General features: G+C 45.4%; 1 protein-coding gene across 5 annotated transcripts; it reads left to right on the top strand.

Moving 5' to 3' along the window:
- Positions 1-26: 26 nt before the first annotated feature.
- On the top strand, positions 27-26,504 carry RIC8A (RIC8 guanine nucleotide exchange factor A). 5 transcript variants are annotated; one of them, XM_030560796.1, is made up of 13 exons: positions 27-365; positions 851-1,002; positions 1,451-1,807; positions 3,718-3,902; positions 14,552-14,599; positions 16,784-17,398; positions 19,260-19,360; positions 19,906-20,056; positions 21,195-21,290; positions 21,585-21,729; positions 22,456-22,600; positions 23,581-23,700; positions 25,102-26,504. In XM_030560796.1, exons 4-13 carry the CDS (start codon positions 3,819-3,821, stop codon positions 25,220-25,222), a joined length of 1,626 nt encoding a protein of 541 aa, XP_030416656.1. In that variant the 5' UTR covers positions 27-365; positions 851-1,002; positions 1,451-1,807; positions 3,718-3,818; the 3' UTR covers positions 25,223-26,504. The 5 variants fall into 5 exon arrangements, with proteins under 5 accessions (XP_030416656.1, XP_030416655.1, XP_030416658.1 ...); XM_030560795.1 differs by having other exon boundaries at positions 27-1,002; positions 1,626-1,807; XM_030560798.1 differs by having other exon boundaries at positions 27-1,002; positions 19,266-19,360.
- Positions 26,505-27,211: the final 707 nt, after the last annotated feature.

Here is a 27,211-nt window from a genome sequence, read left to right as displayed (position 1 = left end):
CCTGCCACCGAGCCCGGGCTGCTGGGGGGAGGAGACCGCGGCCTGGGAGCATCTCGCCCAGTATCCTCCCCGGCCGGCCAGCTGGGCCCCTTCCCCCTTGTCCGGACAGTCCCATTCCCAGCCTGCCGTAAACACTCGGCTCCGATCCAGCCCACCTGTGCCCCTCGGCTGGCCGGGCAGAGAGGCCAGGCTTGCCCATGCCCGGCAGGATAGGGGGTCGTGCCCCACCGGCTGGGGACGCATGGGCTAGAGGGTGGATGCGCCCCTTCTGTCTGATGGCTGAATGCTAGTTGTGTTAGACCCATTGCAATGAGGCACCACACAGCCCTGCCTGTGTCTACGTCAGCAATACAGCTGTGTGATGTGTGGGTCCCTGTAGGGCTGTAACCCACCCCGCTCTCTCACCCCTTCGGTCAGTCAAGCTTAGGTTGCCAGTTTTGGTGCTAGGTGTTCCGGAAGATTTCATCACACGACATGATAGGCTTTAATTAAATATTAATCTTTAACTCTTGGAGACTCCAGGACAACGCAGGAGGGATTCCAACATCCTGATTGGCTGCTCTCCTTTGCTTAGGGTTTGCAGATTAGATAGTGTCAGGCCTGGTGGTAGGCCTCAGTCCTGCAAAACATCCCCCCAGGGTTTCGTTTTTAAACCTGAGTGATAGTACTGTAATGCTCTTTTGTTTGGGCTTGTTGTAACATCGGAATGTTTACATTTAAAAAAATAAGCTTTGAGTGGAATGGAAAATGTTTCTATAGTTTATTTTAATTAACAAAGCCTAACATCCTGGCCTAAACTTCCTGTGTCTCCTTCTCACACTGACAAAATATTATTTATTTAATCCCTGAGCCTGCAATTTGATCCATGTGAGCAGATGCCTGCGCCTGCACAGAGCTCCCAAGAGATGCAAGGTTCCAGCGATGGGGAACAGCTGTTAGGATCTAGGCTTTAGAGAACTCCATCAGTGGGACCACACAAGGAGGAAGTCACTCTGCTTGGCAGTAAGTATTTACACCATAGGGATACCGAGAATGAACAGATAGGGAGATGGGATAGAACAGAAAAACAGTGATTGAGCAGTGGTATTTAGCACATGCCTTGTTTGTTCCATAATGTTTGCTATTTTATATTTCATAGCTTTAAATATTTCATTTAAAAAAAAAACGAATAGGATAAAGAACAGGTTTGCCTAGCCCTGCTTCATTATTTTACGTTAGGGATTTTTTCCCCCCATCTCTCACTCTCAAACACAATGGGAGAGGAGAGGATTTTTCATTATTTGTCATTAATTCTACCAGAAAAAGGTGTTCAGCATCTAAAATATTTCCAGATTGCATCCTTTGTTTAACGTTCTTATGGCGGATCCCTGGAAGTTAACTCTGTCCCTCCCCCGATTCCAAACCTCCCTTAACGCAGCTTTTCTTTTGTCTGTCTTCTTCCCTACCCGAGCTGCTGCCCCCCACCCCTTCTCAATCGGTTATCGGATGCAGCGTTAACTGCACGGGTCACAACTTCCGTATGAGTCACACACACACAAACCCTCCCTTTCCCGCTCGCCGTGGGGGGGGGGGGGGGGGGGGGAGGAGGAGAGAAAGATCCTTTCTTCCCCGCTACCCTGCCCTAGGAACAGCAGCCCAGCCGGGCAAATGACACCGCATTCCAGCCTGCCGCCGGCGTCCCAACGTGAAAGAACAAGTTTTTAAAAAAAAACAAAGCAGGTGCCCTCCCTAAACGCTGCATTGGAGGGACAGCTGCTGTGGTCAGGAAATAAAGCAGGAAACCTGAGCAAGGAAAGCTAAAGTAAAGGTAATGTGCTTTGTATATATATAATTTAACATATAGTAGCTCCTAATGTTTGTTTATACCCTTTTTCATTGATCTGGAAGGTAGAGTTGTTTCAACTGATTTAGCAACATTTTATCTTTTAAAGTAAAGCTAATCTAATAATTATTATAATGGTTATTGTTAATTGTTGCAGACATTTTGCTTCTATGCCCTCTGTCTCGATTGCCGAGTCCCAGTCCCTACTTTTAGTAAAATAGTTATTATTTGTCCCATTCTGTCCCTTCAAAGTGATCAGGATTTCTGAAAAGGTTGATTTATTATGAAAGGTTAAAAAACATGCACGTGTAGTTTGGCTAAACAAAGACTAAGGCCCCGATTCTGCAAAGACCTTACACATGCTGAACTCAACTACCAGGAGTGTTTCCACTGATTTCAAGGGACTGCTCACAGAATTAAAGGTAAGCACGTGTAAATGTTTGCAGAACCAGTACCGGAGGGAGGAGCACAAAGACCAGCTTCTCTATATTTATGGTAGGTGTGGGCATCAAAGAGAATGGTGCTGGGTGTGGAATTAAGACTAATGGGATGAGTTCCTCATGAGTTAAACAGAAAAATGCAAGATAGAAAACAGGAAAATTCCAAATTCCAAATAGTGAGGTCTAAATGCCCTAGTCCCATGGGAAGTGGTGGAAGCTCCATCAGACTGGCCTGGACAAAGAGCTGGAGAATACTCTGTAGGGAACAATGCTGCACTGGCCTAATGGGGGTGGAATTAGATGAGCTGCCTTTTTCAGCTTTAAATCTACAACTGTGTAGAATTTCTTTTAGGGTTTTTTTGTTTGTTTGTGTGTTTGTTTGTTTTTTGAGGGGGGCGGGATTGGGAGGTGGTTGGTGCTTCCTCTTCCTAAATGGCCCTATTAGTAGCTCTCATACTTCAGGATACACATCATGGTGGATGGTCAGTAGGCACCCTTCAACTTGACTGTGGTAATGCCATAGAATTGGTGCACAGCCTGCAATGAGCTCTGGATGAAGCCCTACTGAAGTCGGGGGTGGGGGACAGGGGTTTGCAGGGGACTCATTGCAGGATCATGGCCTTACTCTGTAATTTTACACTACCAATATGTAGTGCAGAATTGATGTCTAGCTATAGAAAATATAAACATACATAAACTTATGGAATTGTACTCAATAATGTATTATATTATTTATTAACTATGTCTCTCAGCACCCTATATCAACACAAGGCTTTACAGACAACCTTAAACACATGCCTAGCCCCGAAGAATCTATGAGTATTATCTTCATATAAATACACAGCTAATTATTTAATATAATTGTATAACATTGGTTTCCTGGATGATACAAGCCTACTGTTACTTAGGCCTATAGAGGCCTTTTATCTGTCATCAAGACAGGCGTTTTTGTAGTGTGTTCGGTATATCCTCCCATCTTCCTCAGTTACAGAGCCTCAGTATTCTAGATTCTTTGTTGAACCAATAAAGCAAAATCCCAGTTCTTTTAATTGAGGAACTTCTTCATGCCACCTTAAAGGACAGCTCCACCTTAACCCAGCCTGGATGGTGCTTATCTGTGTATTTCTTTTACTCCACAGGGTCATTTCTGGGATTTTGCTCTGTGATAACAGAAATCAGGACTGGATGGAGGAGGAGGGCTGCAGAGAGCTGTAGTTATCTGTTCTGTGTTAATTCGCCCGCTGGGAAAGGGAGGGAGGTTTCCTAAGTGCGTTGGTGGGAGGGCATTTATTAAACATTGGAAAGCAGAGAGAGGAGGAAGAGGATTAAAGGGCGAGAGAAAGAGAGGGAGTTAGTGCCTGATTTTACGAGGGTCATCCATCTGCTCTTCCCTTTGGATATAACAGAGTGAGCCATTTCACTTTTCTCTCTCTGTTCCTCCCCTCTTCCTCCCAGTTGTCTGTGTATCAAGGTCCCCGTGCATCGGTAATTATCTGGCAACGCTGCAAGGCCGCCCACCCCATATCGTTCCAATCCACATCCAGGCTGCTGGGGCAATGGAGCTCAAGAATGTGGTAGAGACTGTGGAAAGTGGGGAACAAGATGCTATCCTCAAGGTACTGCAGATCTACAACCAGGAGGTGAGTGCTGTGTTTGTGCTTGGCCTGAGCCAGTCCTCAGCTTTCCCTGTTTACGTGTCTGGGAGCAGGTTGGCTGGAGAAGCCATGCTGTGGGATTTCTGTGCCACCTAGCAGTCCCCGTCTGTCTCCTCTACCTATATCTGTCTGTGCATTGCTTCAATAAAACTGCCATTAACCTGCTTAGTGGGTAAATCTTTTGTTTGTAACATCAGTGGTTCCTGCATGTTTTGACAGTGACTGTTCCTAAGCATCTAGTAAACATCTCCCCTTCCTGCTTCACTTATGTACTGGAAATAAAACACTCAGGCTGGATTTTTAACATCATGAGTGCAAGGGAAACATGGCAGGGAATTGAATGTTCGTGCAGGGGCTAAATAGTGAGCGATAGAAAGGAGGAGCCCTTTATGGTAAAGGAAGGTTTGGAGGTAACATATGAGGCCTAAGGAGGAAGCTATGAATGGAGTAGAATTATTATGGTTCACAATTAAAGATAATTAAGGAAGCACATTGACAGTAGGGATTTGCCACATATGCTTCATCTGAAAGTTGATAAGAGGAATCAGAAATAGGACGTGAAAAGAACAAACTGGTAGGAATGAGCGATTGCTGCTACCAGCTTGGAAATGTTTCAAAACATTACATGAATAGGCTCACATGATGTTTTCAGCTCAGGAACCAATACGCAAGTGCAGGTGAAATTCACTTCAAATGGAGTCACCTTAGGAATGAATTTGGCCCATCAGATCCTACATGACTCATTCTGCATCACGCGAAAGTAGGAGGAAAGCGAGCAGAGAAAGCTGCAAATATTGTTGTACAAGTGTCATTTTCCAGGGGAAAATTATGCGTGCTACATCTGTTCCAACCGGGCAATTTTAATCCATTGAAAGTCTCGACTAAGAAACAGTAGAACCTCATAAAAGTGACGTATAGCAGAAATAACACAAACCGTGGCAGATGAAATATAAGAAGAATTAAGACGCTGAGAGGAAATTTGAAGAGCAAATAGCTAAACATAGCAGAACAAACACCAAGACATTTTTGAGAGTATATGGGACACAGGAAGCCTGGGAGAGAGTTAGCAAGTCAGCGAGGCTGTCAGGGAGCAAAGGGAGCAATAAAGGAGGATAAGACATTGCCTTAGCTTCTCTGCAATGTCTTTGTGTTGGTCATCACCACGGAAAATGATGGGAGATTCCTGCCCCAGATACATTCTTTTCAACAAATGGCCATAAAAGGAAATTAACATTAGGATGCCTGAAGAATTCATGTCAGGCTGTTTAATACGTTTATAAAGGATCTGGAAGACATTGAGAACAGTGGAGGAGGCCAAATTTGCACATGACAGACAATTATGAAAATCTCTCAAGACTGCAAAAGAACGTCAGGAATTCCTGAGGGACCCTACAACAGACTGGATCCCCAAAGCCTATTGAAGTAAATGGCAATACTATCACTGACTTCAGTGGGTGCTGGATCAGATGCCAAAAGGCAGCTGAGCAACATGGAGGCAATAAAAATTCCCTGTGGACTGGTGCAAAGTGATGTACATTGGAAGGAACAATTTGAACTGTTCATACATGTTGATAGGTTCTAAATTTAAGTATAATCACTCTGGAAAAAATCCTAGAGCCCATTTGTAGGCAGCACAATAAAAACATCTGGGCAAAACACAGTGTTGGTCAAAAATATATTAGGGAGTATTAAGAATGTGATGGAGATTAATAACAAAAATATGATAATACTGTTATGTAAACTGATGACATCCTTGCCTTAAGCAGTGGATCAAATTCTCTGTTGGTGTAAATTGGGATAGTTCCATTAACTGCAATGGAGCTGTGCCAGTTTATCCCGGCAGAGAATTCAGAACCTATTGTAATCTGTGCTGGTTACTGCATCGCCAAAGGATGTAACAGAAATTTCAAAGGTCCAGAGAAGGATGACAAAAGTAATTAGGAACATAGAAGTGGTTCCATATGAAGAGAGGATAGGACTGTTTAGTTTGGAAAGGGGACGTGAGAAAGGTCCTGTATATAAAATATTGAGTGATATAGTACAGATCGGTCAGGAGGTCATCCTTACCTTTTCTTGTCATAAAGGCACAGTCTCTGTGCCTGTTTTATGCTGGCCAGACAAGATGATCATAATAGTCCCTTGTGGCCTTAAAATCTATGATTCTATGATCCAGTGAAATTAAAAGGTAATATTGTTAAAACTGGTAAAAGGAAATGCTTTTTATACACACATATTGCACAATTAACCTGTGGAACTCACTGCCACAAGGTATAATTCAGACAGGTAGCTGAGGAGGGTACAAGGACGGAACATTTACAAATGTAACAAGGATATCTGCAGTTACATTAGATAGGATAAAAGTCTTTAAACCCTCTTCTGTTGGGGCATAAATCATAACTTCCCCCATGGAAATGCTAGTTTATAATTGTCCATTTTACCCCTTCCTCTGAAGCATCTGGCATTGGCCACTGTTAGAAGCAGGAGCTTCCGGAGCTCTGGTCTGATCCAGTATGGCAAAGGTGGTGGGGAACAAGGGAAGGCTATGCGCACCCTCCACCCCTTGCTCGTTAGCACAGGGTGCAGCCACAGTTGGGTACTGTAATGTTTTCATTTAGCTGCTTCAGCAACCCCTGCCTGATTTGAATAGGATAATATGTATTGAGAGACCTCGGAGTTACATAAACTAGGCTCATCTTGGTATCTGGCTCAAACCTTTGAATGACACATCATGTTGAGGTATGAAAATTGTTTAGTTCTTTAAAAGATTGGATTTGAAATGCCATGCTTTGGATGTTTGAGAGGGATTCCTCTAATCCATCTGCCATGGTGAGCAATGGGCCAAACCCTCTGATCCTTCCTCACTGTTATTCCTTCCTTACCGCTTAACACTCCTTTTGATTTCAGCAGAACTCTACTGGAAAATGACTGAGTAAAATCTGAATAAGACCCTTAGTTTGGCACTGTATTATTGAGAGACTACGGGAAAGGTACCAAAGACTAGATGAGAACATTTTCTAGCCAATGCACCCAGAAAGTCTGCAGTGTATTATAAAGTTGGCATGGTTTACTTGTTGTTAGTTATGTAATTTAAAATGATCTCCATTATCAAGTGACTCAACGGTAGCAAATACAGGCTGTAATAAGCTATAGAGAGGGTGTGTTTACATATGCTAATCAACTGTGTTTAAAGAACTCATGGTAAATAACTGACCAGCTCTGATACTATGGTAACAAGGACCTCATAATACCTAGACAGATAGACTAGAGAGAATGAATGGGTGAAACAGTGCACTAGTGAGCACTGTATATCAAGAAGAAAAAATGTATGAACGATATATGCATGATTTGGGATGTAACTTAGTACTGATCTGCATGGACATACAGCATACCTGGATCAGGAATATTGACTTCTCTGCTTCTGCACTGTAGTCTTTTAAAATGTCAGCTGGTCAGACAGGCAGTTAGGTGTGTGTTATGCACAGTACTAGGCTAAAATAACTTACTCATAGTTTGAAAATCAAGTCTGTATACATATGTGGACAACAAGCAACAAGAATAAATCAGAATTTTATAGATATTATTATCATGCTGCACCATACCTTTACGTGGTCCTTTACAGACAATTAGAAGAAGACCCGATTCTCAGCTCCAGCTTCATCCCCCCTGTACCACTCCTGGAGTGCAAAGAGAATACAGAGTTATGCTAACAGGGCAGCTGAGGATTCCCTTTGCATAGGGGAAACCTTGGGAGGCAGAAAATCAGCGTAGGCAGCTCTACCGCATCACATGTTCCTGGGACCATGTTCCGTGTGCAGTGGGTGTGCCGGGGGGAGGAGGCATGGCAATCTTGGACTGACTGAACTGGCCTTAGAGCAGCTCCGGAGCTGCTCCAATTTGCACTGGAGACCAGAACAGTCCCCTTCTGCCTCCAGGAGTAGAGGCAGAGGTGGAAATCCACCTGTGTCATTTCTCCATTTCATAACACTTAGGGATCTGGCCCAGTGCCCCAGCTTCAAAGAGATGAAACATAAATACATGGCTTCCTTGCACGCTTTATAAAAGAGTGAGCTGAGTAGAAAGGAATGTCTTGACTTAGTTTTGAGTAGCGTAGAGGACCTGCTTTGATGTTTCCCCACCTCTATGGTCCAGTCAACAGTGCCAGTAATTCTAGTTAGCTGTGTAAATGAAGTTAACCTGATTGTGAGGAATCTAGAGATAATGAATTTTACAGAGCCAGATATGGAAGAGTGTGTAAAACTGAGGTTAATTAATAAGGTTGAAGAAATGGAGGAGCAAGACACAACTTGAATTTGATGGAAAGGATCCTGATGGAGAAAAAAATGGACAAATTCTGTGTGCCTGCCACTCCAAAAAGGAAAGGGGGGGGATGGGGGGGGGGGGAAAGAAGTCCAGTTCAGAAAAGGAACAGAATCTTCCAGGGTAAGAAGCAGGAGGCACTTTTGAGCTATAAAATATCAGGGTCAGGAGAGGAATGGAAAGGTTATAGAGTGAAATTAGCTGCTTCAATGCTGTCTAATGTACCTGGTTAAAATGCACCTCCAGTGATGCTGCAGATGCTGTAGCAGGTGTGCCATCAATGAAATTCTGATGTTTCATTGTCAGCTTAGCACTTAAAATAATGCTACTGCATTTAGCTGCCATACAGAAGTGGCACCAGGGTTCAACAGTGAAGGGGTTAATTGTGCAGTAAAATTGCCATGAAAACCAAAACCAGAGGAATGAAAAGCAGAGGCAAGATAAAACAAATGTTTTCAGAGTGAAGGATGAGAGGCAGATGAAGGAGACTGTGGGGCCTCAGGGATGGCTCTTTGTGTTCCAGAAGAATGGGAAGTTCCCTAAATCATAGCACTGAGAACCAAGAGCAAGACACAGACCTATACGCGTTATTGATCGAATCTGAATTGCCTGGAATCCAAGGGGAGAAGATGACATGTTGAAGTCCTTAGACATCACCCAGCCTCCTCCCACTTTCGTATAGTGTGCTGATTATTTGCCTGGAATTCTTCTTTTACCCAGCTGTGATGCTGTTTATGTTGTTTAGACTGTGGGATGAAGGATACATGTAAAATTATATTGAAAATCAAGATCATTTCCAGAATAGCTAATCAGGAATTAGAAGATCTGAAAGGTGAGAAAACCAAAGGGTGGGGACAGGATCAATATGAGGCTAATAAAGGAAGTGAGACAGGGCAATTTATGCTTCTATATTTTAAACCTTTTGAAAACAAAGGGGCTGGAGAGAAACTAGTCTAACAGCTGTATTAAGGAATTCAGAGCAGATTGAGGAAACTATAGGATGTGGCTGTGGAGGAGGTAATGGAAATAGTCACCAAGGAGAGGGAGTAGGGCCAATACCTAGAATATTTAAGATGCAACAGGGAGTAGGGCCAATACCTAGAATATTTAAGATGCAATACCTAGAATATTTAAGATGCAACAGGGTGACTGGTGTTCACCTTAAGTGCCTTGTTAAGACAAGAGACTTCACCTAGCTGCCAAGCAGTCTTCTGTATTAGGTGTGGGGTGTATCTCTTGCTTTCTCAGTCTGGGGAGGTGGTCCTTTGCGTCTTGCATCTTTTTAAAAATTGGGAGAGGTCTCTTCAAAGAAAGATGTGCAAAACAGGGAGATGAACAGAGAGAGAAAAGTGAAATGGCTCCAAAGGGCAGAGCAGATGGATGACCCTCGTAAAATCAGGCACTAACTCCCTCTCTTTCTCTCGCCTTTTAATCCTCTTCCTCCTCTCTCTGCTTTCCAATGTTTAATAAATGCCCTCCCACCAATGCACTTAGGAAACCTCCCTCCCTTTCACAGCCGGAAGATTAGCTGCCAAGCAGTCTTCTGTATTAGGTGTGGGGTGTATCTCTTGCTTTCCCCGTCTGGGGAGGTGGTCCTTTGCATCTTAAATCTTTTTAAAAATTGAGAGAGGTCTCTTCAAAGAAAGATGTACAGAATAGAAGCCTGCTCAGCTCCTGGCATGTTTTACAGCCAGTCGACATGCATCAGTGGGGCCTATAGAGCTGGAAAAAGAGAGCAGAGTAAGGCTATGTCTACACTACAGTCTTCAGCTGGCATAGGTCATGCACATGAAGAGGGTTGATCCCTGACTGACACAGCAGAAGCCCCTCATGTAGACGCAGCTATGCCAACAAAACCCCACTTTTACTGGTGTTTTTCTCGTGGGGAGTGTTTTTACTGTGTTGATACAAAGCGCAGCTTTGCCAGTATAAATTGCGTCCACACTACAGCACTTTGCCAGTGAAGTGTGCTGGCATTCCTATACTGGTAAAGCACTTCTACTGCAGCCACATTCTAAGTGGCCATGTCACTTGCAATGTTAAAAATACCTTTTTAGACAGATCTCAGACATTTCTGATCCAGTGTGAAGCGGCCTCGTGAAGAGGGAAGGTGCTGTACAGTTTGGATGTGGTCTTTGTTCAGGGTTGCAAATAAGAAGGTAACTTATCAAAGTCCTGGGCCAGTTACTTGCTTGGATATTGAAAGCATGGAGCAGTCTTTGTTAGCTGAAACCCTTTGGGATGGAGGGAACTGGGCTACATAGCAGCAGAAGCTTTGCTGTTAGACTAAGAAACTGGTGCATGTGGTGGATCCCGAGAATCTCTTGGACACTGGCAAATTCCTGAACTTGCTTATTGAAAACCTGAATCAACTGAGAGGCCAGGGAGGAGAAGAACTAGCACTAGTGCTAAGCACTTCCTGATTATGACTATAGATTTTAACACTGGCACACTTTGATCCACCCTGGATCACTGTCATTCTCAGACAACCTAGGATTGAAGAAGCAAGAAGAAACTCAGGCATAAGTGGTAGAAAATGGTACTGGAAGCTGGCTGTATCAGAACACATTTTCTACCACTGCCATGAGGGAGATAGAGAGCCTGCTTCTCCCTGGCCATGGAGGTAGCAAAGCAAGCCCCGTAAAATTTTTCTCAACTGCAAACTCAGCTGGCCGCCACTCAACCTCAGAACACAGCATCTCTCACTGCAAGGAATTATCCTCTTCGTTCACCAAGACAATCACTCACATCCTGGATGGCTTCATAGACCACAGAATAAAGAGCCAGAAGCAGCTTATTCTCACAAGAAATAACATTTCATAGATTCATAGACTCTAGGACTGGAAGGGACCTCGAGAGGTCATCGAGTCCAGTCCCCTGCCCTCATGGCAGGACCAAATATTGTCTAGACCATCCCTAATAGACATTTATCTAACCTACTCTTAAATATCTCCAGAGATAGAGATTCCACAACTTCCCTAGGCAATCTATTCCAGTGTTTAACTACCCTGACAGTTAGAAACTTTTTCCTAATGTCCAACCTAAATCTCCCTTGCTGCAGTTTAAGCCCATTGCTTCTCGTTCTATCATTGGAGGCTAAGGTGAACAAATTTTCTCCCTCCTCCTGATGACACCCTTTTAGAGACCTGAAAACTGCTATCATGTCCCCTCTCAGTCTTCTCTTTTCCAAACTAAACAAACCCAGTTCCTTCAGCCTTCCTTCATAGGTCATGTTCTCAAGACCTTTAATCATTCTTGTTGCTCTTCTCTGGACCCTCTCCAGTTTCTCCACATCTTTCTTGAAATGTGGTGCCCAGAACTGGACACAATACTCCAGCTGAGGCCTGACCAGCGCAGAGTAAAGCGGAAGAGTGACTTCTCGTGTCTTGTTTACAACACACCTGTTAATGCATCCCAGAATCACGTTTGCTTTTTTTGCAACAGTATCACACTGTTGACTCATATTAAGCTTGTGGTCTACTATGACCCCTAGATCTCTTTCTGCCATACTCCTTCCTAGACAGTCTCTTCCCATTCTGTATGTGTGAAACTGATTGTTCCTTCCTAAGTGGAGCACTTTGCATTTATCTTTATTGAACTTCATCCTGTTTACCTCAGACCATTTCTCCAATTTGTCCAGATCATTTTGAATTTTGACCCTGTCCTCCAAAGCAGTTGCAATCCCTCCCAGTTTGGTATCGTCTGCAAACTTAATAAGCGTACTTTCTATGCCAACATCTAAATCGTTGATGAAGATATTGAACAGAACCGGTCCCAAAACAGACCCCTGCGGAACCCCACTTGTTATACCTTTCCAGCAGGATTGGGAGCCATTAACAACTACTCTCTGAGTACAGTTATCCAGCCAGTTATGCACCCACCTTACAGTAGCCCCATCTAAATTGTACTTTCCTACTTTATCTAGAAGAATATCATGCGAGACCGTATCAAATGCCTTACTAAAGTCTAGGTATATCACATCCACTGCTTCTCCCTTTTCCACAAGGCTCGTTATCCTATCAAAGAACGCTATCAGATTAGTTTGATACGATTTGTTCTTTACAAATCCCCGCTGGCTATTCCCTATCACCTTACCACCTTCCAAGTGTTTGCAGATGATTTCTTTAATTACCTGCTCCATTATCTTCCCTGGCACAGAAGTTAAACTAACTGGTCTGTAGTTTCCTGGGTACCTCATTACAGACCTGTGCCAGGTAATGCTCATTGTGCCAGGTAATGCTCATTTCTCTACTTTAATCAAGGCACTAGACACTCAACACACCTACTCTCACAAGCAAATAAAAAACAAACAACGAATCAAGCTGTATTTCACCCAGGCCTGGAAAGAAGAAAAGGAGAGAGAGTTTGTTACTGTTGTTTCTATATTTAAGTGCTTGGGAAGTAGTCAGAAACAACCATACAGCAGTGGGAGACACACAGGTATCACAATAGACTTTAGAAAATAATGAATTTATTGGCGAAGCTGGACACAGGCCTTTCCTACATGACAGCTCCCATCCCTACTCATCTGTTCTTTCCATAACTCTTCATGTTGTTTTATAGAGTCATGCATTTTAAGGCCAGACGGGACCATTGTGATCATCTGCCTGACCACCTGTGTAACACAGACCACAGAATTTCACACAGTGATTCCTGCATCAAATTTAACAACGTGTGGAAATGTTTGTACCCAATACAAATCAGAAACCCATGGCTGTCAACCTAAGAATCGCAGGCTGTAGGTTAGCAAGCTAAATGGGGAGCTGCGGGTTCCACAGAGGATCAAGCCCAGGACCTTGTAAAGCAGACATGTTACAGGAACCTCCTACATATACAGATTGCTAAGGGATCTTAAAACTCCACGGATTTTTGAAGTGTCATCCTGAAAAGGTATTTACATTTCAGTGACCTAAAAGAAGGAGCATGCAGTGAAGGGATGAAACTTGTTAATGGTACAAAACTAGAGCAACTGTAGGAGATCGGGGCTGATCAGTACAAATATGCCTGTTAATAAATCGCAGAATGGCTTGGACAGACAAGGAGCAAGATCAGGGCAATGGAGAGAAATGTGAAATAACGAGGCTTAGATTTAAGAAGAAGGAAGTCACACAAAACTGTGAAGGAATGGCAGGAACACGGAGTGGGAGGAGAGTTAATGGGATGGATGGCAGGAAGCAGGAGGAGGACTGATGACATGGAGCAGAGGAGTGTCTGGAGAACAGTCTGGGTATGTAAGTGGTCATTAAAATGTAATGCGAACTCCAGGAAGTAAGGGTCTGATCCAAAGTGCATTGAAGTCAGTGGGAGTCTTTCCATTTACTTCAGCAGCTTTTGGATCAGACCCTAATTGCAACCATGTATAAAGGACTTGTAATGGTATATCCAGTTCATGTGACTCCTGTTCCCCCTCCATTGTTGTTTTAATTTGGCTGGAAACATGCCTTGTGGAGTGCCTGTGGGTTGGCTCCTGGAACATATGTAACCCTGAGTAACAGTTTTGCAACAGAGTGCTAGCAGAATTGTCTCCTAGGCATATAAGTATCTTGCCTCTTTCAGTGGCTCCTACATGATGCTTCAGAGGAAGGTGAAACTCTCCATAATGAGTCTAGTCAACTGTGCTATACCGTGGGGGGAAATGATTTTTCTGAACTTTTGCAAGCAATCCTGATTTCTCTGTTAACTTTTTGCCTGGTTTCTTAGTGACTTCAGCTGCTTGTGTTCTACTTGTTTATGTAAATATCTTAAACCCTTTTAATATCCTCTGATAAACATTGCCATACTGTAAAAGCAGCAAAAAGTCCTGTGGCACCTTATAGACTAACAGACATATTGGCGCATGAGCTTTCATGGGTGAATACCACGAAGCTGTTAGTCTATAAGGTGCCACAGGACTCTTAGACTGGATCTGTAAAAGCAGCAAAGAGTCCTGTGGCACCTTATAGACTAACAGACATATTGGCGCATGAGCTTTCATGGGTGAATACCATGAAGCTGTTAGTCTATAAGGTGCCACAGGACTCTTTGCTGCTTTTACAGATCCAGTCTAACACGGTTACCCCTCTGATACTATTGCTATACTGATTTCCTGCATAGTGAGTTCCATGAATTGGCTCTTCTCTGCAAGAAGAATGATTTCCTTTTTCATTGCTGCCTTTCAGTTCAATGACTGGCCCATAGCTCTCATATTATGTGTCTGGCTGGGTAGAAGCAGCCCAATGGCTGTCCCTGAACCATTCCTTGTATACAGTAGAGCAAATTTATTTTCTCAGTTTGGTTTTTGCCTCTTGAGACTGGTAATTTCTGGTTTGTTTTCACAGAAGTCTCAGTGTTTCACCTTTGAAGATGAAGAGCGGGAGGAGAGGAAGGTATGTCCTTTGTTTCTTACTATGGCTAACAGAGGCACCTGAATGCAAAGCAGTGAATGCCAAACGGCTTGGTGAGAGATGGCAAATCCCAGAGAGAAGCTAGTGCTCTCTCACTGGGACTTGGTCACTGATGGGGGAGCATTGAGTTAGAACAGTGGTCCCCTGAGTCAGTTTGTCAGTAGTGTCCATTCCTGATCCAGGGGCAGGTTCTACATAGCACGATACCATGTCTGCTATCCCTCTCCTTCCTCCCCAGGGCCATGCAAGTTATTCCTCAATGCTTTTTCATAAGACGTCTTTTATGGTTCTTGATAATTAGTGTGAAAAAGCTATTGCCTCAATCTCGTATTTCAGACATTGGAACAGAAAATCACTCTCTGTCTCAGTCTCCTCTGTCACATTGCCTGCACCTTCTCTACTTTGAGTTTGGATACTCTACAACACCCCTGCCACCAGCCCCACAGGTAGACAAATGCCCACCATGTGCATGCATGTACACACAGCCACACAAACATCACCTAAATAGACATACCGTACAGGAACACGCTTGCCACCTATACTGACACACAGACCAAAGTCATGCTGCCTTTAACTCCACTGCAGTCAATGAAATTATGCCAGGGTTGAATGTGGCCTGCAGAATGTAATATACACAGAGGCACACACCTGCCACCACCCAGGTAGCCAGAATAATACTCTCCACCTGCATAGACACACTGAGACCTTTATCTATAGTGGAGAAATGTATTGTGGTACAAAATGATTGTACCTCCTCAGTCAGTGGAAATGTCTTTTGTGTCTACACACAGAAGTGACCCATAGATAGAGGGTGAGAAATATGCCAAATACCATTGGATTTTGTAGCAGTAAGCAATGATGAATCATATGGCAAAGAGCTTTTTAAAGGAGCAATCTGATCAACCAGAGACAGCCCCTTACATACACCACCCTGCCTTACGAAAGGACAAAACAGTATTAGGACCCAGTGGAGACTCCAGCTACCTGCAAGAGAGCAGCTACTCCATTAGAGAGGCCCAACTTCCCTCTGTGGAGTTTTTGATGCTACACTATTCGTCGGGGGAGCGGGGTGGGGAATGGGGTCTTTTTTATACTAAATGGTTTTTATAGCCTTAAAATATACAATATAAAAAAAAAACCAAAAAAAAAAAACTCCAGTGCTTCAAGAACTCCATCAAAAACCCTTTCTTGGGTGGCAGAAGGATCCTGATTTTGAAGGTCTTATCTTGCAACAAAGCATGAAGTGATCATAAATCCATTATTCTGTATAAAGGCTACCTCTGCAAGGCCCTCTCCTCATTCAGGTCACTTTGGATCATCCCTAGAAAGGCTTAAGGTTTACTGCAAAACCCCACTGATTCATGCACCATTGATCCTCAGTCTCCAAAATTCACTCACATGGCAAATGACTGTCTCACCTCTCATCACAGATTGAATGGCAGCGAGCGAGCTGTAGTAAGGTCTTCTCTTGCGGTGGCATCATTACTTATGCAACATATGCAGAACATTTATTAGTGTCATATGAAGTGTTATACATTGAAACAAAACTATGCAGGGTTGTACCTTTGCTATTATTGCTGTTTTGTTTTCTTACTTGCTGATCTGCAAGATATCAGCAATTCACAATGGGACAGATCCTCAGCCGATGTAAATTAGTGTTAATGGAGCTATCTCAGTTTACCCCAGCAGGGAGACTGGGCCAATGAGTCTCTTAGTCATTGGTGAGAATTAGTGACATTCTACTATATCTAAACCTTCTAAGAGATTTTCCCTTCTTCCCACCCTCTTCTCAGCCCAGCTAGATCCTCCATCCTTCCCTTAACTTTGTATTATCCTTCCCTCAGTTCATTCAGCCTGCTCTCCCCAGTATCACCTGCTCTCTGACCTTGAGACTCCCATTGCATTTCCTCCCCACCCCCAATTTTGTACTCCTTTCCATGCATTATTGCTAGATGTGGGTCAGAACCCATGCTCTGGAGCCAAATGCCCTTGAGCTTTGGAAAGTTCACATCTTGATCTGAACTTTATGGTAGGCCCATCTCTAGATACTGCTTATCTGTTTCAGTGCGGTGCATTAGAGAGTGCCCACTCGTGAGAACAGCAGTTGAAATGTCAGAACTAAGGCATTGTTTGCCATGTCTTCATTTTTCCCTTCCAACTCCCCAGAAAATGGCCCAGCTGCTGATCAAGTTCCTGGAGAGAGAGCTCCAGCCCTCCTGCCAAGTCACATGTTTGGAAAGCATCCGCATTCTGTCCCGGGACAAAAGCTGCCTTGATCCCTTTACCACCAGGGAAGGCCTGCAAACCTTGGCCAGACATGCTGGCATTGATTATTCAGAGGAGCTCATTCGGGAAGTCCCAGACCTAGATGTGATCCTGGAGGCCCTCAAATGCCTCTGCAACATAGTCTTCAGCAGTCCCCGGGCACAAGAGCTGACGGCTGAGGCCCGGCTCGTGGTGGGTCTTACGGAGCGCATCAAACTCTACAATGAGAAGAACCTCCCCCATGAGGTCAAGTTTTTTGACCTGCGTCTTCTGTTCCTGCTGACAGCGCTGAGGGTGGACATCCGGCAGCAGCTGGCCCAGGAGCTCAGGGGCATCAGCCTGATGACAGACACCCTGGAGCTGACACTAGGGGTGAAATGGCTAGACCCCCATGAGGTAGCCACTGAGGGGAGCCCTCCCCTACCCCTGCCACGCCAGGAGACAGAGCGTGCCATGGAGATCCTTAAGGTGCTCTTCAACATCACATTTGACTCCAGCAAGAGGGAGGTGGATGAGGTAAGTTTCCCAGAAGTCACTACCCATTCCTTGGTTTGATTGTTGTTTTCCACCTCCACTTAGCAATTCCTCCCTGTTGTGTCTGATGTTGGTGCATCCTCCAGTCTGTGGACTCACGGTTACATACATACGTAGGAACAGAAGCAGCCCATGGGGCCTTCACTTCTAGAATAGTTTGATGACAACTCTGCTGTCTCTGCCCTATACACTGTAAAAAGCAACAAAGAGTCCTGTGGCAGTGAATGAACCAGTGATGATGTGGGTGATCTGGTTAGCTCTGCTGATTTGTTTCCTTATTTCCTCTTGCGGGAATCTTCACCAAGCATCCTCAAAACTACAATACCCGCACGAGGAAATAAGGAAACAAATCAGCAGAGCCAGACATGTACCCAGAAGCCTCCTGCTGCAAGACAAACCCAAGAAAGAAACCAACAGAACTCCACTGTCCATCACCTATAGTCCTCAGCTAAAACCTCTCCAATTCATCATCAGTAATCTACAACCCATCCTGGACAGCGACCTCTCACTTTCACAGGCCGTGGGAGGCAGGCCAGTCCTCGCCCACAGACAACCCACCAACCTTAAGCATATTCTCTCCAACAACCACACACTACACCATAGTAACTCTAACTCAGGAACCAATCCATGCAACAAACCTTGAAGCCAACTCTGCCCACATATTTACACCAGCGACACCATTACAGGACCTAACCAGATCAGCCACAACATCACTGGTTCATTCACCTGCACGTCCACCAGTGTAATATACGCCATCATGTGCCAGCAATGCCCCTCTGCTATGTACATCGGCCAAACTGGACAATCCCTACGTAAAAGGATTAATGGACACAAATTTAGACATTAGGAATGGCAGTATACAAAAACCTGTAGGAGAACACTTCAACCTCCCTGGACACACAATAGCAGATTTAAAGGTAGCCATCCTACAGCAGAAAAAACTTTAGGACCAGACTTCAAAGAGAAACTGCTGAGCTTCAGTTCATTTGCAAAATTGACACCATCAGCTCAGGATTAAAGAGAGACTGTGAATGGCTAGCCAACTACAAAAGCAGGTTCTCCTCCCTTGGTTTTCACACCTCAACTGCTAGAAGAGGGCTCATCCTCCCTGATTGAATTGACCTCCTTATCTCCAGACTGATTCTGGCCTGCATATTTATACCTGCCTCTGGAAATTTCCACCACATGCGTCTGACGAAGTGGGTATTCACCCATGAAAGCTTATGCTCCAATACGTCTGTTAGTCTATAAGGTGCCACAGGACTCTTAGTTGCTTTTTACAGATCCAGACTAACAAAGTTACCCCTCTGATACTTGCCCTATACACTGTTAACACTTAACAAATGGTAGCATTTTAATAACTCTTAATTTTTGTAAACTTTTTTATGACTTTAAAAATAATTTTTTTGTGCCGGAAGAGGGCAAAACAGTCATGTAACTCACCTTTGAAATGGCCAAGGCATGGCCCTTTTCCGCCTTCTGTATTAACTAATGGGTATGATGGAGGTTGCAGATGGCTAACTCTTAGGAATGTCTGTGGCCTCTCCTGGCCCCTGGATTAACCTTGTAGTGTGATGGAGGACTTGGGAGGGATATGGAGCAAGATAAAGGACAAACATGTGCATGAGCATGGTAGGAAGCCAAAAGAGAGTTCTGCGGACATTGCCATGATTGGTATCTTACTCCACTTTACCAAGATTTGGTTGTTCTTGGTATCAATGTACAGAAGCGTTCTGTTCCCAAAACAGCAATAGAGAGGCAGAAGGCAAACAGACCCTGGGATTTCAGGGACTGCAGAGATGTGCTTCCCTTTCATAATCAGGTTTTTTGTTTTCTGTTTTGGGGCCAGGAAGATGCTGCTCTGTACCGACGCCTGGGCGCTCTCCTGCGTCACTGCCTGATGATTTCAGCTGATGGAGAGGACCGGACAGAAGAATTTCATAGGTGAAGATCATTGTCCTGGCATAAGACTTGAACCCACATAACCTTCTTACCCAGACAAGAAGGTGCTACTATCTAAGCCATCCTGACACTAAGGATCAGATTCTGATACCCTGACTCATGCTGAATGCTATCTTTCTCTACACGTAGTCCTGCTGAAGGGAATAGGGCTACTTGTCAGAGAAAGAATTGCTCACCAACTTGGAAAAGGTCTTCACAATCTGGCCTTAAATATCTAACCATATCCTGAGTCATACTGAGCAGTTGCCATATATTGTGCAATTGACATTGACAGTTGTCATTAGAGAGAGAGAGCTGAGACCTCCCAAAATCAGGTCATGTTTGACCTTTGTGTGCACACCATTTGATTAGTTTGGTTGTAGAAGAGTCCATTTGCAGGTCCCAGCAAATGATGGTTTTTTATCTTACCCTCCGGCACATCATATTGCTAGAATTTAGAAATTAACTTGCTCCTTGGAGAGTAAAAGAATCTACATTAACACAGAGCCTTGGATGTCTCTTTGTTCCTCCTCTCCCTGTATGTTCAGCCACACTGTTAACCTCTTGGGCAACCTCCCTCTCATGTGTCTGGATGTCTTGTTGACCCCGAAGGTGCGGCCAGGCTCGCTTGAGTACATGGGTGTCAACATGGATGCAGTCAGTGTCCTGCTGGATTTCTTAGAGCGACGACTTGACAGGGTAGGTAGATGAGATGCTGTTCGGAGTTTTTCCTTGTGCATCTTTCCATGCAGTACCTTCTTTTCTCACTGTAGGGCAGATTTGGCCCTCCATCTCTGACCAGCAGAGCTACTTTCTCCATTAAAAAATACCCAAAACACCTCACAAGGAGACCACAAGAATGTCAGCAAGTAATGGTTGGTTTGGAATTCGCCAGAGTAGTTTGCAGCTATACCTTTAATAGAAGTGGCAGATATTTTCCTGACAAAGGCAAAAAAATTATGGTTGATGTTTGACAAGGTTCACTGGTTGACTGGACAGTAGGGTGGTTAACTTGTTGATTAAAAAATAATAGATTTATTGGCTGTTTGCATGGCAAGATTCATTGGATGGGAGTTAGTTAACTAACTGACTGACTGACTGATCAGGGTGCTGAAAAGCTGATTGAATCGGAAACCCTGGCACTGGTTAGTTACCAGGTGTGTTGGTCAGCTGTTTGGATATGACAGTGTGAGTTGCTGTACAGTAGGCAGTTAATTGATTGGTTAGCTGTTTCTTTCCCGTGACTAACTCAGCAGCTCTGAGGACTGATTGGTGACAATCTCACTTTGAGGTGGAGGGCTGGTGGAGTTTTTGTGAGCTTCATTAAGGCAGATCCATCGGGATTAACACCCAACCCCTCACCCCCTCAAATTCCTGGATCTACTACTCCAGCTGCTTAATCTGAGCTTTCCCTGAAGCCAAAAATAAAATTGTTTTTAAGTTCTCAGTTCATTTTCGACAGAAAGGTGTTATATGAAGCAAACCTATTAAAAACATCACCAACTCAGCAGAACATTGAGTGTGGTCTTCAATCTCTAGAAATACATTGAGAGCTTTTCTGAGTGTGGTTGCACGACTTCTCAGCTCTCTCTGCTGTCGCTCCTGTGTTCCATTTTACTTCTGGCAGCCCCATGCCATACAGCGAATGCAGAGAGGCTGCCAGCTCTGAGCACTGACACAGTGGGAAAGCTGCCATGGCACAGAACTGGAATCCTCCGTCCTCATCTCTTTACATGCAGGCCTACGCTCTCGGGATCTGTCTCTGCTAGAAACTGGACAATGAGAACTACGTGAGCTTGTGATGATCTGTTGTTGTTTCTTCTGGGCTCCTTCACAGGGTCACAAACTGAAGGAGACCCTGACCCCTGTGCTGAACCTGCTGACTGAGAGTGCCCGTGTCCACCGCCAGACGAGGAAGTTCCTCAAAGCTAAGGTACCGTATTGGTGTAGGGAGAATCCAAATGATACTCGTGCCTGATTCCTCTGAGGTGGGACAAGAATAACACAAACTTTATGGATACCACCAGCCTCCAAGCAGATACCCTGCTCCCTCGATATATAGATTCTGCTATCCAAGGCTATGAGCCCCACAATACCTGCAACATTTGCCTACATGCTTGCCGCACTCCCCATAGTTTATTCATTTAATTAATCTGTAAATTACATTGTGGTATTCTGGAAATCCCAGTGCTGTTCCAGCTTCATCCCTCTTGCTGTGGCTTTGCAGGTGCTGCCTCCACTGCGGGACGTGAAGAATCGCCCCGAGGTGGGGAACTTGCTGCGGAACAAGCTTGTGCGCCTGATGACTCACATTGACACCGACGTGAAGCACTGTGCGGCCGAGTTCCTCTTTGTGCTCTGCAAGGAGAGCGGTGAGTAACGAAAATGTCACAGGATGGATGAGATCCTCTGGCATCATAGTGCCAGGGAGGCAGGGCATGGAATCCAATTTCTGATCAAAGCCAATTAGAGCTTACACCACATCAGACCTTCTGAGGCTAGAGGACACACCTTGCCATCCCTCAGACATGCTGTCCAGACATTCGGGGCTTGGGGCAGGTAGTACAGGAGTGCACTGTGGAAGCCGGAGTTGCCTTCCCACCTCTCAGACGTACCATATAGCTGAGCCGTGCCAGTGGTCAGTGAAACACTCTGCAAGGAGACAGCTCCTTCCCACCTCACAGGCACACTGGACAACATTCAGACCTGCTGTCAACAGATGCAGCTCCACTGATCCATTGTTCAGCCCCTCCAGTGTGGGGAGTCAGATAATAAATCTGGGATTGTTTGCTTTACCCTCTGCTCCACTGTCACAAAGTTCAGGGGAAGAATTGGTACTTGGGGATTTTGTCTGAGGGAGGAGGACCCGAAGCTGAACTTGCTGTTTGAACACTCAGGAGCGGTGTATTGACTATCAGTGCCACAGTCTGCATTTCCCACCTGCTTCTTCCACATGAGGGACATCCAGTGGATGTCTGTGCTGGCTGGTGCCTCTTGTTTAAAACTGGTCACTTTCTCTCAGTCACTCCAGCCTGTCCCCAGGAGGGCTGGTGGGCAGCACGAGGATGTGCTGACTCTTGTGTGTCTCTCCCCATCAGTGTCTCGATTTGTGAAGTACACAGGGTATGGCAATGCAGCTGGGCTCCTGGCAGCACGAGGCCTCATGGCAGGAGGGTGGGCAGAGGGAGAGTATTCTGAGGATGAAGACACGGACACAGAGGAATACAAGGAAGCTAAGCCCAAGTAAGGACCCCTTTTCCTCCACCACCTCTTCTCACAGTCCTTCTGTCCCTACATACTCACAAATCCCTTTCTCCATGCCCATCCTGTCCCTGTGCTCTCACCTACCTCATTACCCACTTTTCTTACCCTATTCCTTTCTGTTCTTCCCCATCCTCTCCGTGCATCCCCCTTCCCAGGGCTTCACCCACTCTCTCCTCCTCACTACTCACTTCATTTGATGGCATTTCATCCAAAAATTACCTACTTCCTACTCCAGTGCCTCACCCACCTCGGGAATGGCTCCCCTCGCGTGACAGCTGCTAGCATGCCCATATCCACTCACGTGCCCTACTGCCAGTCTTATTGCACCTCTCCGGAGAGGCATGGAGATGGGGTAGCATGTGTAATGAGGGCTGGGTTAGAGCTCTGGTCATACCCACCTCCAGCTGCTGGATCCCTGTCTGCAGCCAAAGTGATTGTGTTCCTCTCTCCTCAGCAGTGCTTAGCAGTGGTGCTGTGATGGGGTGGACAGAGGAACTCTCGGTAGGGAGTCCTACCGAGCTCTGGTTGAATGTAGGATTGGCCATGTCAAATCAGGCCATTAGTCCACCAATTCTGGAATCACCTGGACCACATGTATGTGGAAGAGGAGGGAGGTGAGGTCTATACAGATGGAGTCCTCTGGAAGAAAGCAACGAGGAAAAGGTGTATTCCCACTCAGGTGGCCAGAGAAGGAGGGGAGGGCTTGGCAGGACTCTCCTACTGAAGGAGAGTGGGGGCTGATGCAGTGGAGCATGGGCAAGTGCCAGGAGCACCTGGCTGTCTCCTGTGATACCACCAGCGCTAGTATCCCAAGGAGAGGAGAGATCATGTGCTCTGTGGCCAGCTCTGCTTTCATGCTATTGTAGACTCATAGACGCAGCCTGCTTTTCAATGAACCTGTTTCTCTCTTCTGTCTCTCTTTTTCTCTCTCTACCTCCTGTTCCTATCATTGGATTCAGCATTAACCCAGTGACAGGCCGTGTGGAGGAGAAGCTCCCCAACCCCATGGAAGGGATGACTGAGGAGCAGAAGGAGTATGAAGCCATGAAGCTGGTTAACATGTTTGACAAGCTGTCCAGGTATCAGAAGAGAGAACAGAGTGTGCGTGGTTGTGGTTTGGGGATGCAGTGGGAATGCACTAGAAGAAAAAGTCCTGGCTAATATAGGTCAGACACTGAGATTGGGGAGACCTAGGTTTGTCACAGAGTCATGACTATGGCAGGTCAGTGCAGTAGGATAGTCTTAATGGGCACACAACTAGGTATATGCCTTGAGGAGGAGGGGAATCCCAGCTCCGTGCAGTGAGTGTTTTTGGTAGAAGTCCAGGGCCCTGGAAGGTCATGGGGGAAGGACTTGGGGTGATTGCTGGGAAGACTTAACACGTGAATAAATTAACAGAGCTGAATTCTGGTACCCCAGCAAAAGGAGTTCAGGGGCCTTGGCCAAACCTCATTGATACAGCAACAGACTAAGAAACTACCACATAATGTGTTCTCCACCTCCCAGTGCATCGGGAGTTGTCACCTCACCAGAGTTCAGCCTGGGAGTTCTCTAGCAGGTAGTGGCATTGCCCCTGGGTGGCTGCTGGTAGGAAGTAGCATTTCAGCCACAGATGGCAGCCAGTGGCACCAATTCTCCTTCCCTACAGGAGAGCCTTCTCCAGTAGGCGCTCATCCATCATTCAGGGCACTGCAGGTAGGGGTCCGGGATCTACCTGGAGAGTTCAGAAGGCACTGAGATGGGAAGGAAAAGGGCAGTTCATTTAATGCTGATGGCATGTGTGTCAGAGAGAGAGAAACTCATCCTGGTGTGAGTTTAACATTATACTACAGTGGTTCAGCTAGCACTCCCTGCCTCTGTCCAGTGCTGCTCCGGACGGTGCCAGGAATGCCCAGGAGATTCTAGAACCCAACCAGTGTAGCAGGAGCTTAAAGTGGCAGCTCCTGGGATCTCCAATGCTAATTCCAACATGACTGGGGTTCTGGGCCCCTAGCACACCCTGCCGCAGGGGCTGCACCTTCGAGTTGCTTGAGAAGAGGCAGCAATCCATTCCTTGGACTTGACTTGTTGGGCTGTGGGATTCTTTCTGCTGCCTTTTGAAGCTTTGCAAGTGGAAGTACAGAGCCGGATATTCAGAGGTGAGGAGCTCAGTGTTAGTTGTGGATGCCCAAAACTTCTGAAAATTAGCCCCTCGTTCTTTTCACAGGTTTATTCCTTCCTTAGGTGCATGGGGATGTTGTTGCTGGAACCAGGCCTGTTTCTTTAACTGGGGGGCCTCTACTGCACTGGTATCCCACAAAGCATTCTCCCTGGCTGCCATCTGGAGGTGCCCACAGGTCCCTCAGAGGATGGACACAAGTGCTCCGCTATGTGAGCCTTCCCCAGTCTCCCAGTTCTGTAGCCCCTCCAGTAACATTATGTGGTTTCTCCTGGGAACTCCTTTTGCCAAAATAACTCTGCTCTTTCCTTCTGTATTGCAGACAGCAAGTCATCCAGCCGATGGGGATGACTCCAGGGGGCAATCTCACCTCTCTGGAGAACACTGTGCATGAGCTGGCAGAGGAGAGGTCATCGTCTGACTCTGACTTGGGGTTGGACTGATTTCACACCTCTCCACCCCCTCCAAGGACTGTGGGCTCTCCACTCTCCCTCCTGAACTGGTGCTGCACCCAGAGGATAAATACTGGGTGAGGACTCTCCCAGTAGGATCTGAGTCAGGACTGGAGTCCACTGCCCAGGTGGTTAACAACCACCTCCTCTCCAGTCCCATAACCACCTCTCCTTTCCCAAAGAGCTCACCAAAGCTTGGTTTCATCTTGGTCTCTTTCCCTCCGTGTCCTTGAGGATCTCACACTCTAACCCAAGCCCATGATTATCCAGTAGGACTTTTATAAAAGAGATTGGGAAGGGGGAGGAGGGAATATCTTCTTACACCAATGGGATCCAGTAGCATGTGGAGCATTGTGTGTGCTGACTTATGTGTAGGCACATCACTGTCTGTGCATCTGGGTGTTTTTATGGGGTGTGGGTGTGTTTATAGTATGTGAGGCACTTGTGCAGCGTGAATGCATTTGTAAGGGCACATGAGGGTGTGCCTGTGTCAGAGAACATATGTGGTAATTTGGGAACATGAGATGTGTGTGAATGTGTATATACGAGTACATGCCTGGGACATATGTAGTGATTAGAAGAATAGGGGCATTACAGGTCTACATACTGATGGTATGTACTTGTACAGGTGAGCCTGAGTGTGTTGGGTGTATGCAATTGTATATGTACAGATGGCACATGTCAACATGTAATATTTAGGTACACATATAGATAATAGTTGTGGGCATGTGAGGGGTGTATACATGAGTGGCTGTGGAGTGTACAGGTGGGGACGTGAGTGTAATATTTAAGCACATCTGCCTGTCAGTACTCACGTTAGGATACATGTACTCATTCTGTGTGGGGAGCACATGTTGGGGGTATGAGAATATAGCTCTTGTGAAAAACTTTCTGCACTCACACTGACTGCAGGATTGACATTTGCAGGTGACTGTTTGCCAGTAATGCTTTGATTTGTAGTCTATAGCACTGTGCAGTGTCCCTGTTTCCACTACCCTCAGTTTCCTGGACTAACTTCTCCCATTCTGCTTTCTGAACGAAAGGCAGAGACCCCTTGCGTAGTTTCTTGCTGAATCATCTGCTTCAGCTCCCACAGATCCCCAGCTGTTTGCACTCCCAGGCTGGTATCATATCCCCTCCTGCACTCTGGCGTAGACTTTTCTGTTTAAAGAAGAGAAACTATCTTCCAATTTGTCTCCTGTACCAAGAGTTTCAGAACATATTAGCACAAATAGAAAGAATTACACTAGAATAAAGGAAACTTCTGAAGAGACGAGTGTGTGTCAATGATTCATCTGAGTGGCGTCACAACTCTAAGCAAATTTGAAAATGGCCAGTGTTTCTGGGGGTCCGTCATATAGCCATGATCATTCCACACATTAGTTTGATTCCCAAATAATAGGCAATATTAAGAGACAGTTAAGGGTGAAACTGGCTCTAGTTTCAAAAAACCCGAACATATCACTGAATGTTTAATTTGAAAAATCTAAGCTCCTGAGATTCAGGAAATTCTAAGTTAAGATTCCACTAACACCCTTAACTCTGCCCCACTCCGTCCCTCACCACATGTACTGTAGCTATAGGAGCATGATAAGTATTCCAATTACTTTTTAAATGGTTGTAATTATTAAAAATAAGAAATACAGTCCGTGCATGTTAGTTCCCTTTTCTGCTCTGTGTAGAATATCTAAGGGCATATACCGAATTGCAGAATGAGGTTTTCAGCTAGTGTTTGTGGAGTGGATCTCGGCAAAATGGTTACCTGCTTGTATGTAGATAGTGGGGTTTCTGACCCATACTGAATGAGAGAGTAGGTTAAGCATAGCAGTGTTTCTCTCCTGAGAGGATGGTCAGGAAGGGTTGGGCCTTGTGGCTTATCGCTGAACAGGTTGTGGTCCAGGAAATCAAGGTGGTGTTGGAGCCCTGGCAGGCAGAAGTGCAGCTGTGGAGGGCAGTTGGGGGGACTGAAGAATTGGGGAT

Source organism: Gopherus evgoodei, chromosome 4 (genome assembly GCF_007399415.2).
Source record: "Gopherus evgoodei ecotype Sinaloan lineage chromosome 4, rGopEvg1_v1.p, whole genome shotgun sequence".
Taxonomy (NCBI): Eukaryota; Metazoa; Chordata; order Testudines; family Testudinidae; genus Gopherus; species Gopherus evgoodei.
Note: the sequence above shows the minus strand (reverse complement) of the source record. Positions and strands in the feature narration are given on the sequence as shown.

Excerpts from the sequence above, each read along its gene's own strand:
- RIC8A (XM_030560796.1), top strand. The coding sequence starts at position 3,819 with ATGGAGCTCAAGAATGTGGTAGAGACTGTGGAAAGTGGGGAACAAGAT. Across the intron at positions 21,730-22,455 it reads TGTGCTCTGCAAGGAGAGCG|TGTCTCGATTTGTGAAGTAC; the intron begins GTGAGTAACGAA and ends TCTCCCCATCAG. Across the intron at positions 23,701-25,101 it reads ATGTTTGACAAGCTGTCCAG|ACAGCAAGTCATCCAGCCGA; the intron begins GTATCAGAAGAG and ends TCTGTATTGCAG.